General features: G+C 58.5%; 1 protein-coding gene across 3 annotated transcripts in view; it reads right to left on the bottom strand.

Moving 5' to 3' along the window:
- AATK (apoptosis associated tyrosine kinase) overlaps nucleotides 1–12,387 on the bottom strand; it is a 39,709-nt gene that overhangs the window by 15,178 nt on the left and 12,144 nt on the right. For 2 of the 3 annotated variants that reach the window (XM_015458941.3, XM_024980997.2), the window contains exon 2: nucleotides 1,165–1,298. In XM_015458941.3, coding sequence (XP_015314427.2) covers nucleotides 1,165–1,298 — 134 coding nt within the window. The remainder of the gene's footprint in view (nucleotides 1–1,164; nucleotides 1,299–12,387) is intronic. The other variant, XM_024980996.2, reaches the window with a different exon arrangement.

Here is a 12,387-nt window from a genome sequence, read left to right as displayed (position 1 = left end):
GAGGCTCCCGGGGCCATGGCCCTGCTGCCCAGGCCCTGAGCTTCCCCGGCCCACCCCTCAGAGGGCTCTGGGAGGATGACCCGGCCATGAGTGTGGCAGAGATACCTTGGTAAAAGGCAAGCACCAGGCGGATTCAGCTCTCCTGGCCCCCAAGTGGGGAGGGCACTATCTTCTAAAATGAGGGTGGCATGGCTGCAGTGTGGGTCACTCGGAACGGGAACAGTGGTGGGGAGTGGCGCTATGCTGGGCCACAGGACAGCCCTCCCCCCGACCTTGCCGGCCCAGGAATCTGACCTCCAGCCCAGCGGGGGCAGCTGAGGGGGCGGGAGAATGACCACAGGCAGCACCATGTGCTAAGTCCGCAGAACTCGGCCCACGGGGCTGGGGGCGGGGGCCCTAGATGGGCTCCACAGTTCCCAGCTTTTTCTCCTGGTCCTCCACGTTCAGAGGACCAGAAGCTGAACATGGGGGCAGCCGAGGGCACTTGTAGGATTGGGGAACAGCACCCCAGGGGATGCCCCGCGGCTACCGTCCTTAGGAGGCACCTCGGCCCTGGGATCCAGCCCAGGATGACCCGGGAGCTTAGCCCCGCGAGGGCGGCAGCCTGAGGAAAGGTGGCCCAGTGTCCAGCCGATGCTTCAGAAACAGCAATGATGACTTCTGCTATCCCTGCTCCATGATTCCTACACAGCACACAATCCTTTCCTCACGGGCAGAAAAACCCCTGGGTAAGGTGACCCCAGCCAGAGAGCTGCTTGGCAGGATGGCAAGTGTGTCTGGGCAACTTTGGTCTTCCTTTGCTGATTCGAAATGAACAGAGATTCAAAGAATTGCTGAGCACAGAGCCTCCGCCCACCACCCTGAGGCCCCTCCTCACTGTCCCTGGAGGCACAGCCCACGGAGGCCTGGCCCTGAGCTGGGAGGTGATGGTAATGAGCCCCTGTCCCCATGGGGGAGACTCAAACTGGGGGAAGCAGTGGGAGGGGTCCCTGACAACCCCTACGCCTCTGTCAGCTGCCTCCAGAAGAGGGGCTTATGGGGTCCCAGGCCTGGGTTTCCATGATCCCCAGGCAGCCCCAGGAGGGAAGGCAGGCCAGTGCCGAGTGGGTGGCAGAGGGCTGGCCCTGGGGACCCCGTCCTTAGCCCCCCACCCCCAGCCCTCACCTTGAACCCGATGCCTCCCTTCTTACAGCACAGGCAGGCCAGCATGAGGGCAATGACGGTGAAGAGCCCGGAGAAGGACACGGCCACCACGGACAGGGAGGACGACCAGGAGAACTCGCTGAGTGGGGCGCCGTCTGCCGAGGGAGAGAGCGGTGATGAGCAGCTCTGCATCCCCGTCCCCACCTGCACCTGGCCCCCAGGGGCACTCAGGGGCCAGCTGGACCCTATCCCTGGCTCTGTGCCTCCCCGACTTGCTGCGGTCTGAGCCTTAGCACCTCCACCCTTTTGTTCCAAGACCCGGTGCTCGGAGGCACAGCCGCTAGGCCCAGGGCAGGTGGACCCTGGGGGCGGCCACAGCAGCCCAAGCCTGCCATCTGCGGCCGGCCCCTGGGCACCGCACTGGCCTCGCCAGGGGACACAGGGCTGGCAGAGCTCCCATTTCTGGGGGTTCATGGACAGCCCCCAGGGAGCTCAGGCTCTCAGGGCTGCAGGAACCCCCTCCTACACTGGCCCTTCTGGAGCGGGCCCCTGGGGCTGTCACATTGCCCTAGCTCTGGGGTGACACTGGTAGAGGCCATGAGACCCTGGGGGTGTAGGAGGGGGACCCAGGCCCCACTAAGTGGGAGAGATTGAGGGCCTGGCTGCTGGCCACATGCCAGGCTCTGGGCCAGGAGACACAAGACCTGTCCGATCTCTGAGGACAGGGATGTCACTTTACCCAAGAAGGACAGACAGTAGTGCTCCTCCATGCAGCCTGGCATTTCCAAGTCACCCTCTTACCGACTCCCACTGAGGGCCCCCCAGTGCTGTTTCTGTTCTGAGCACAGTGGGATCCTGTCTTCTGCAATGCCTGGTCCATGTGAATCCCTCATGGCTCACCCTCACCAGACAGGGAAACTATAGTGCCCAGGACAGCAGAATGTGACCCCCACACACACAAGCATGGCCCCCAAGATAAGGTTCCAAGCTGCCCTCATGCCCCTGCTGAGCTAGAGCTCTCGGGAAGCTCAGATCATCTGGTGCCCACAGGACGTCGTGGTCAGGACGTGGTGGTGGGGCCGGCCAGATGTCCCCTAAACTCTGGGCTGGCAGCCCCAGCCCTGGGCTGCCCCCCAGTCCCTCCACTCCAGCTCCACTGCATGCGCCTTCCCCAGGGACTTGCTGTCTGAGGACTTTCAGCCCCTGAGGCTTCCTGCCTGCCCCCAGCTCCTCTGCCCACTAAGCACCCCAACCCCTCGGTTCCCAATAGCTGATCCCTCAGAGCCATGTCACCCCACCTGCCATCACTGGTCACTCAGGTCACAGCAGGTCTCAGCAGCACCTCACCGGGTCCTCACGGGCACCGAGGTGGCTGCCATGCCTGTCTCCACTGAACAGGAAGAAATGGAGGCTCAGTGAGGGTGAGGAGACTGCCCGAGGCATCACAGCTGACCTCTGACTGCTGTGCCTCTGCTCCCGGGCCTTCTGCGCTGCCAGCTGATGGGGTATCTGGGAGGGCTTCCTGGAGGCAGTGTGAGCCCAAGAGGCTGGAACAATGCCAAGTGTGGCCTGGACTCCTGCTCAAGCCTCCAAGCTCATTCTGGATATCCACATACAGGGAAGAGAGGCAGGGCTGGGGGGCCCAGGTAGGAAGGGTCACCGTGGCAAGGGAAACCAGCTCAGCCTGCCCCCACAAAAGACCTCAAAATGTGGGCTGTGTCCCCCAGTCCTGTGGGGCTATGAGCAGATACCTTCTCAGGGGCCTCCACAGGCCAGGTTTCAGGTGTGCGTACGTGCATGGGCACATATGCAAACACAACCCCCACCCATTGTGTAAGGCCCCCCCCAGACTGGGCTTTCCCACCCAAATAACCTGTACTTGCAGGGTGCCAAGCAGCACTGGCTGCCGCAGGAAGCCACAAAAGCCCCCAAGGATGTGCTGTTGCCATGGTGACCCACGGGCACTCAGCAGGCTCCCCTCCCGCCACCTCTGCCAGCTCACGCACCCCTGCACCTCCCTAGCCTGGCTGGTCCCAGGGCCTGGAAGGAGGCAGCAGGCACCAGGCAACCTCAGGTGGCCAGCCTTAGCCTCCACCCTCAGTCTCCTTGATGGTGCTAGTACCGGGGTGCAGCCTTCCTGTGGGTCCCCACAATCCCTCTGCAGGCCCTGGTCACAAAACTAGGCTGAGGGTAGGGGATATTCAGCATGATATTCCAGACTCAGCAGCAGAAGGAGGGTGGCAGGTGGGCCTCCCCCACCACCCAATGCCCACGCCCCTGAAAGTGGACCTGCAGGGATGGGGAGACCAAACAGATGGGCAGAGCCAGGAGTGGCTCTGAGAGGCTGCGGACTTGAACTTTCAAATCTATAAAACAAGCCAGTTTCTGGATCCCTGCCAATGCTGGAACAGTCAAAACCCTGCCCCCGAGACTGCAGAAGGTGACGGGAGTGGTACCCTCAGAGCCACTTTGCACATAAGGTCATGAGGCCCGTGGAAGCTAGGAGACTGCTCTTGGTCCCCAGGCAGCTCGTGCCCTGCCCTCCAGCATGAGGGGATGATCCTGGGGGGAGAAGGAGGGTTCCAACAGCCCCTGGGCAGCAGGCAGACCTGTCCCCTCCAGGGTCACCCCCGAGACCCCAAGGCCACACAGAGGGGCCACTCAACCCCTTCCCACACGTAGGCTTCACTCACTCAAGTCCTGCACCCCGGCCACCCCCAGGAGGGAGCCGCCAGCGCCCTCAGCACCTCCGGCTCAACTTCCAGAGCCTTTCTCCGTGCCCACAGGCAGGCGCCTACAGCCCAGGCCCTGCTGGCCATGAACCTGTGAAACAGACCAAGGTCTGTTGTGTCAACACAGCAAGAACACACTACAGGTACTACATGCACACACACACACACACCCTTTCTTCCAGGGCCCTCAGTAAGTCTTCTCAGGAGATATCATCAGGCCACTTTAGAGGTAAGAAAACTGAGACTTGGAGAAACTGTGGACACATCCAAATGCTGATAGGAATGGTCCTTGAGGGCCTGAGTGGGCCCATTCCTGACTCCAGCTCACTGTCCCTCCACCACCCACTAAAGATGCCTATAGGGAAGGCCTCACATGTACCCTCAGGATGGACACCCACTAATAGCCAGTGAGACCCGTGTGGGGTCTTGTTCATGACCCACCTCTTCCCAGAGGGCAAGAGGGGTCAGCACCTCATTTCATTCTTGTGACAACCTCAGCGAGAGGGGTGACTGCCAGGAACGCTCTCTGTGTCAAGGGCCAGGCAGACACCCAGGACTGGAAATACCAAAAGCCTGTGCTGACGGACAGCGGGAAGGGAAGGGGGCCAGGGCCATAAAGGGCACCGCGGCCCGTCAGGCTGATGCTGGGGCAGTGGGGGCCGAGGAGGGGGCAGAGCAGCTGCAGGCGGGGACTCGTTCCACGGAGCAGATAAGCAACACCCTGCAGCCAGACAGGACGGGGAGCAGGAAGAGCCCGAGGTGCCCGCCACGGGTGGTGGAGTCCGGGGTCACGAACACCCGGCACCCCTAGGGTGCACGGGTAGGTACGGACGTGTGTCTGTGCTTGTGCACCTGCACACACGTCCTTCCTTGCTCCGTCCACTGAGGGAGACTTCCAGCATGACCCCGCATCCATCCCCCCAGTGCCAGGCCGCTCACACAGCAGAAAGATCATGTCATCACCAGCACGACACCGCGGGGGCCCAGGAAGACAAAGGCAGCAAACGGCTTTGTTGTTTGTTTCAAGAAGGAAAAACCCATTTGAACAAACCTCAAGTCATCCAGCTCTGCAGCAGCGAGTGTCCAGCCACAGCTTTGCTCCCGGACTCTGAGCCCTTTGCCCTACTGTGGCCACTCACCCTAGTGTGATATTAACCCCACTCGAGCCCAGCACAGAAGGCCCACTTCCAACCAGACCCCAAGCCCAGACGCCTGCCGCCCTACCTTGGCCTGGGGGACGACTACACAGCCAGCGGGAGGGCAGGCCAGCTGGGTCCTGGTTCCCTCACCTGAGCTTTGACCATGGTGGCACAGGGGACCCTTGGCAGTGAGGCATCAGCTGCTGGGGTCCTTGCTGCCCACCAGGTGGCACTCTCTGGCTGTTTTATGTCCAAGGGTTCAGCAGGGAGAGCCTTTCTGAAGACACTGGGCAGGTGAGCAAGGACTGGAATGCCAGGCCCTGGATGTGGGTGCGAAGCCCAGCACACACATCACCACGCCCACCCCCTTCTGTGACCATGAGGGGCTCCAGGAGTGGGGCTGGGGGCTGCAAGGCTGGGTGTCAGGTGCCAGGCTCCCTCCGGGTGGCCAGGGTAGGCCCCTGGATGTGGGAAACAAATGCTCTGCTTGGTTGAGGGGGACTGACATAGCGGGATGCATGCCGCTCAGGGGTCCAAGCTTGGGCATGCTGTATTTGGGACCCACCAGCATCCTGGCACACAGCCGCAGCTAACATCCCGTGTTACAGGAGTTCCCTAAGGTGCTGCCCCGCTGGCTGGCTGTGCCTGGGCCCCACTCGGGACTTCCCCAGGCCTCCACGGGTCCTGTTCACCATCACAGGACCCACCTCTGCAGCACCATCACCAGCGGTCCCATCCCTGACCCAAGACCCTACCCCCAAAGCAGAAGTCAAGGCCAGACCCTCCTGGCACCCACAGCTGCAGCCCAGCCCCACAGACGCAGTGGCCGTGCGTGGACAGGCGCCGCCTCAGAGGGCGCTGGCTCCCGGGGCAGCTCATGGTCAGGGCCCGCAGGCTGGGGTACCCAGTGCAGCTCCAGGAAGGGGCGGTCAGGGCCAGAGGTGACAGGGGACCTGCTAGGTAGAGGAAGACCAGCTCCCTGAGAAGCCTGTCTTCTGGGGCACTCAGCCCTGTGGGGCCCAGCGCTGTGGTCCTCCCCACCAGAGAGGGGCACCTGGCGTGCCTGTATACCCTCATGACCTTGTACCAGTATGAGGGGGCTCCGGGTTGTGGTGGGAAGAGGCCACTTGCTCACCCTCCCCAGGCTGGGCTGGGACGGCTCCGAACCAGGCTGGGACGGCTCCGAACCAGGCTGGGAGGGACAGGCAGGACAGCGGTCGGCGAAGCAGGGCTTCCCTGGGCTGGAAGCCCTGCCCCTCACCAGCTGTGGGGCCCGGAGCCTCAGCTTCCTCGTCTGGAGATGGAGCCACCCGACCCCGAGCGTGCAGTAGAGTGCCCCCTGCCCTCCTCCACATCAGTCCAGCTCCAGGCAAGGGGTTGAAGGGTAGGCTGAAAAGCACAATGCTGGCTGAGCAGAGGGCACACTCCTGCCCAGAGGGCCCGCCAAGATTATAAAAATAACCTGCAGACAGGACCTTCCTGGGAGCCCAGTGGTTGAGAATCGGCCTGCCAGTGCCAGGGACATGGATTCGATCCCTCAGCCACAGAGCAGCCGAGCCCCTGCACTCACACTCGAGTCCACGTGTCGCAGCTACTGAAGCCCGCGTGTCTAGAGCCCGTGCTCTGAAACAAGAGAAGCCAGCGCAGTGAGAAGCCCGGGCACCTCAACGAAGCGTAGCCTCCACTCATCGCGACTAGAGAAACCCCACAAACAGCAATGAAGACCCGGCGCGGCCAAAAATTTTTTTAAATTAAATTAAAAAAAAAAAAAAACCTGCAGACCCAGGTGAAGTTCAGACCACCGAGATCAGCTGGGAGTGGTCAGGGGTGGCCCTGCAGCCTGAGACCTTGGTTGTACCCCATTCAGTGAGCCCCCCACCCCTGCACCTGCCCACCTCCAGGCAGGAAACGTAGCCCCCACGGGCACCCAGATCCCAGAGCCCGTTCAGGCCCCACTTCCCCAATCTCCGTCCAGCTGGGATGGGGGAGGGCTCGCTCAGCACACACAGGGCAAGGCTGGCAGGACAGCAGGATGGCTGAGTGCTGGAAAGTTCTCTCTTAGGGTCCATTTCACTGTCCAGGTCTACCCTGGGGCTATGCAGACCTCCTCCTGGCTGTGTCCAAGCCTCAGCGCCACCAAGGCAGGGCCAGGACACTCATGGGGTGTGGCCCCCATGGAGTGGGGTGAGGCTCTCACTGCTTCGGCTCATGCCTGCCTCCTGAACCCTGGACCCTGCCTTCCAGGGTCTCCCGGGTCCGCTCACTTGCCATGTGCCCCACTCAGTCCCTGGAGCCTCCTCCCCAATCTCCAGCGGCCCGTGGACACCGGAGCTGCTCTGCAAGCTTCCTTCATCTGAGCCACCCTGGGCAGGGGCAGGTAGCCTCAATCTGAGCCGCTTTAAGCAGGGGCAGGTGGTCCCCATCAGAACCACTCTGGGCAGGGCAGGAGGCCTCAATCTGAGCTGTTTTAAGCAGGGACAGGTGGCCAGAGAAGCCCTTCACCAGGAGGAGGCTAGGTGGCGAGTCAACCCCATGGGCTAGGTTCCTGCCAAGCGGCCGTGGGTGTCTGCACACACCCCTCCACCGTTGTAGGGCTCACTCGCATGAAGCAGTCCCTTTCCCCTCCGGGGCACTTGCATCTAAGGTCACCAGACAGACACACAGCCTGCCTGCCTTCACCCAAACAAAGAAGCCAGGGTGAGGAAGCTACAGACAGGAACCTGGGGCCGCCAGCCGGGACCCCTGTCCGCTCTGCGGGCGGAACTTGGAGCAGGAGCCAGGGCACTGGGAACAGGGTGGTGACATCACAGGGAGAAGCAGCGCTTGTGGGTGGCTGAGAGCACAGGGCAAACCCTGGGCCCAAACCCCTGGAGGGGCCACGGCAGCCTGTAGGGCTGGAAGAGGCAGGTGCTGGGCGGGGATTCTGGAAGGAAACCTCACAGGGGCCGGGGGTCTCTGGGGCAAGGGCTCCCCTGAGCGCAGCTGCCAGTCTACCTCCCCACCATGTTTCTGGGAGTAAGAGCAGCTCCTTTCTGTTGTGATTAAGGCTCTACTTAATCAGATAAATTCACGTGGGAAGGGACTGAGAGTCCAGCTCCCTCATGTGAAACACAGGTTGTGAAAGCCCCATCCTGCAATACAAACACCCGTTAACAATCACAACAAAGCTGGTGCATGTGGAGCCACGAGGCGCCTATCCCATCTTCCTGCCTAGGGTAGTAGAGAGGGAGCATTCACACCCTGGGGGGTTGGCAAATGCTCACCAGCTCACCTCTGACACCCACCAGCCCCCTACAACACCCACAAACACACCCAGTGTCCGAGCCAGAGCAGCAAGCGGACCTGAACTGCCCCATGTCCCTGGCCACCCCTTGGGCTGAGATCCTGCCTCAGGCTTCCCTCCGGGGTAGAGGACTGATAGCCGTGAACCCTGTTTCATTATCCCTTTTAAAAATAATAATTCCATCCACTGCAGAAGCACCACAGACAGCAAACTCCCGGTAGACCCAGCAGGCCCATGGCTTCCATCAGCCTCTGCAACTCAGACGGGACCCTACCCTCGTCGCCAGCTGGAGGCCTGAGCACTGCCAGGCGCCGCCCAGCCATTTCCAAGGAAGCACCATATTCTGCAAAACTGCACGGCCACGTTTAGGAATAGTGACTCACGCTTACGGGGTGTCCCGACAGTCTCCCAGGGATGTCTTCCCTGCTAGGAAGGGCCACTTCCCAGTTTATGATGAGCAAACAGGGTCTCAGAGAGGACCCCCCCAAGGCCTCCTGAGTCCGATCTCACTCCCACCACCCAGCTTCCCCCCCAGAACTACCCTTCTCTGGCCCCGCCCCACCACCACTCAGCCAGGCACACGTAGGAGTCTGACTACAGCCTGTTTCAGGGTGACAGCCCCCCATGCAGCTGCAGCCAGGCACATCTCCCAGAGCAGGGACCCTGGGTCCACCAATGGGCCTCCACCCCTCCTTTCCCTCCCCAGTCCCCCTTTCTGCTGTTCCTGCTCTGTTTTTAATTTCAACACATTCCTTTGAGGATTCCCCCCTCCTGCATCTTCTCTGCTGCCCCCAGATCAGCTCAAGGGCCTGCAACTGGGGTAGGGAACCCAAGGGAGACAGGTGGGCCTGGAGACCCCCCAGGACTAGGGTCCTGTGTCCCCAGGCCCTCTTTGCCTCCTGGACATCCCACAGCCCCCCATAAAACCTGCCTGGTGTTGCCTCTGGGACACTGCCCCTGCCCTGTCCCCCAGGTACATGACAGTAACACCTGCCATGTGACAGGCCCTCTCCAGGACCAGTCCAATCCTGCTGGGAGGGCAGGTAAGTAAGGGGCAGGAGTGGGGTCTGGGGTCCAGGACTGGGTGCGAGTCACACCCACCCTTGGCCCTCAGTGGATGCACGTGGAAGGGGAGGAAGGAGGGAGCCTGGTTTACTCCGGGGTGGGGCTGCAGGGCCAGGACCTGGGAGTCCCTTGGGAGGACACCTAGCAGAAAGCAGATCCTCCCACGGCCCACACTGGAGGTCTCAGGGCCCTTCATCAAGGGGCTTCTGTTTTGGGGGGCCTGGCCCTGCAAGCGGTACAGGAGGGGTGCTCCCCTGAGCAGATGGCCACCAGCACACCTCTGGTGAACAGCCCTGAGTGCAGGCGTTCTCTGGTCCTGGCCTTAGTCTGTCTCCAGGGAGGGCTCTGGGGGGCTGGCAGGAAGATGGGAACAGAGCATTTGTCGGGTATGGTGCCGCTCCAGAACCAGGGGCCAGGCCAGGCTTCTGGTAAAAGAAGTAACTTGTGGGAATTCCCTGGCAGTCCAGGGGTGGGGACTTGGGTTCCAATCCTTGGCCAGGGAACAAAGATCCCAAAGCTGCAGGCACGGTCAAAATTTTAAAAAATAAATGTTTTTTTAAAAATAGTTAAAAAAAAAAAGAGTGACTTGCACTGCCCATGAGTAGGGGTAAAGTCAGATGAGTGGAGTCCATGAGAAGACTCTGCCACATGACCTGGGTCACCCCACTTCCCTCATCCCCTCCCAGGCGCCCATCAACGAGATCCACAGCCTTGTAACAGACGAAGGTCTGAACAGGAGAGAGAAGCTAGAAAATGTGCCGAGAGAGGCATCTTGCCTTTCTAGGTCTTAACATGCCTAAAAGCTACAATCATTGAAACCACATGGTTCTGCGGCGGAGATGGGCCAACAGGTGAGGAACAGAATCACAGCCCAGAGCCAGGCCCAGCCCCACCTGCACAGAACACCTGGCCCCGTGGATTGAGGAGCGGGCCAGGGAAATCAGCTGTCTCGTCTCAGACCACACTCCAGAATAACTTCAGATACGACATCAGTGAGTCAAATTATAGCATCTGAGAAAAAGTAGGTAAATATCAGCCTTCTTCATGGAGAGGGATTTTTAAGCTGAAAGCAATGGAAGGCATCATGAAAGATCAACTGGTTTGGCCACATAAAAATGTATGTTCCATAAGCGAAAGTGGCTCAGTCGCGTCTGACTCCTTGCGACCCCATGGACTATACAGCCCATGGAATTCTCCAGGCCAGAATACTGGAATGGGTGGCCTTTCCCTTCTGCAGGGGATCTTCCCCAACCCAGGGACTGAACACATGTCTCCCACATTGCGGGCGGATTCTTTATCAGCTGAACCGCAAGGGAAGCCCGAGAATACTGAGGTGGGTAGCCTATCCCTTCTTTAGCAGATCTTCCAGACCCAGGAATCGAACCAGGGTCTCCTGAATTGCAGGCGGATTCTTTCCTATCAGGGAAGCCCCATAGAGCTCCAAATTAAAGGCAAACAACAAACCAGGAAGAATGATTGACGGAAAATTTGTCAAAGACTGATGTTGCTACTTTTGGGGGGAACACAATCAACAAAACATAAAAATACTTTAAGATCTCAAAACATACACAAGCAAACTATACACAGTCGGCCACAAACAAGGAAATACAGTTTGTCCAGTCCACAAGAAAACGTGCAGCCTCATCCATAATCAAAGAAATGAAATCACACCGGATATCGGCTTCCCGACCACAGGAGTTCTTAGAAGTTGGTGTCTGGCCAAAGCCCGCACACCAGGACCAGCTAGCTACCCAGACGCCCTGGTGGATGTAAGTCAGAGCAGCCTTTAGAAAGCAGCTTGGAGACGTGTGAGAAGGCCTTGGGAGACCTGCCAACTCCCAGGCCAAGTAATTCCCAGGCTGGGAATTCAAAGAAGAGAGCAGCCCGGGTGGCACACAAATCCAGAATGAAAACAAAGGAAGGAGCGTGTTAATGACGCAGGCAGGAATCACATCTCACAGAGATGTTCCTTGCAGTGGTGTTTATAAGAGTAAAAGACAGCCTAAATAGCCACAATAAAAGAAGGATTCAATAAAAACAATGGTACATCTGCAAAAGAAGCCATAGAGAGTAAATTTAAGGCAATGTTTTAAATAAACAAGGAAATAACAACTTCGTGCTAATTTTTAAAAAGGAAGGGAATTTCCCTGGTGATCCAGGGTTAAGAATCTGCCTTGCAATGCAGGGGAGGTGGGTTTGATCCCTCATCAGGGAAGAAAGATCCCACACGCCCAGGGAGCTGCAATAGAGGATCTCACATGACGTAACTAAGACCCAACGCAGCCTAAAAAAGTAAATAAATATTTTTTTTAAAAGGGGAGGATACACAAGGAAACAGTTGGCCTCAAAGCAAATGCTTGTTATTTGACTATAGGGTCAAGGGTTCATGACCCACTCCAGTGTTCTTGCCTGGAGAATCCCAGGGACGGGGGAGCCTGGTGGGCTGCCGTCTATGGGGTCACACAGAGTCGGACACAACTGAAGCGACATAGCAGCAGTAGCAGCAGCAAGGGTTCATGGGGTCTCCCAAATAAATATATTTCATGAGTTTTGACATATCTGTACACCAAAATCCATCAAATCCCATACTTTAAACATGTGCAGTTTAATCTGTTTCTATTATACCTCAGTAAAGCTGAAAACAAGAGGCAGGACATAGAATTGTTTATAAATCCTGATCACAACCATGTTAAAAAAAAAAAAAACCTAGAAGAAAATAATTCAAAATGTGAACAGTGGCTGTTGTCTTGGGTGGTAGAATTCTGGGTGGTTGAATTCTGGGTGGTTAATACCGTCTTGTCTGCAGTTTTCAGATTTTCTACAATAAGCATGTACTACGTCTAGAATCAGATGTGTATAATTTTATTTAATTATCACCCACGCCTATCCCCATCACTCCCATCTTTAAAGACCCCCATGGCCTCAGCATACACAGACTAGAGCCTAGACCTTGTTCTGATGTCCCAGGGTCCTGGGTCTCCACAGGTCCCTTTCTGCCCCCCACTTCCACACTCAACCTCCACTC

The sequence above is a fragment of the Bos taurus genome, chromosome 19 (assembly GCF_002263795.3).
Source record: "Bos taurus isolate L1 Dominette 01449 registration number 42190680 breed Hereford chromosome 19, ARS-UCD2.0, whole genome shotgun sequence".
Taxonomy (NCBI): Eukaryota; Metazoa; Chordata; class Mammalia; order Artiodactyla; family Bovidae; genus Bos; species Bos taurus.
The sequence above is the reverse complement of the archived record's forward strand: the minus strand, read 5'-3'. Positions and strand labels throughout refer to the sequence as shown.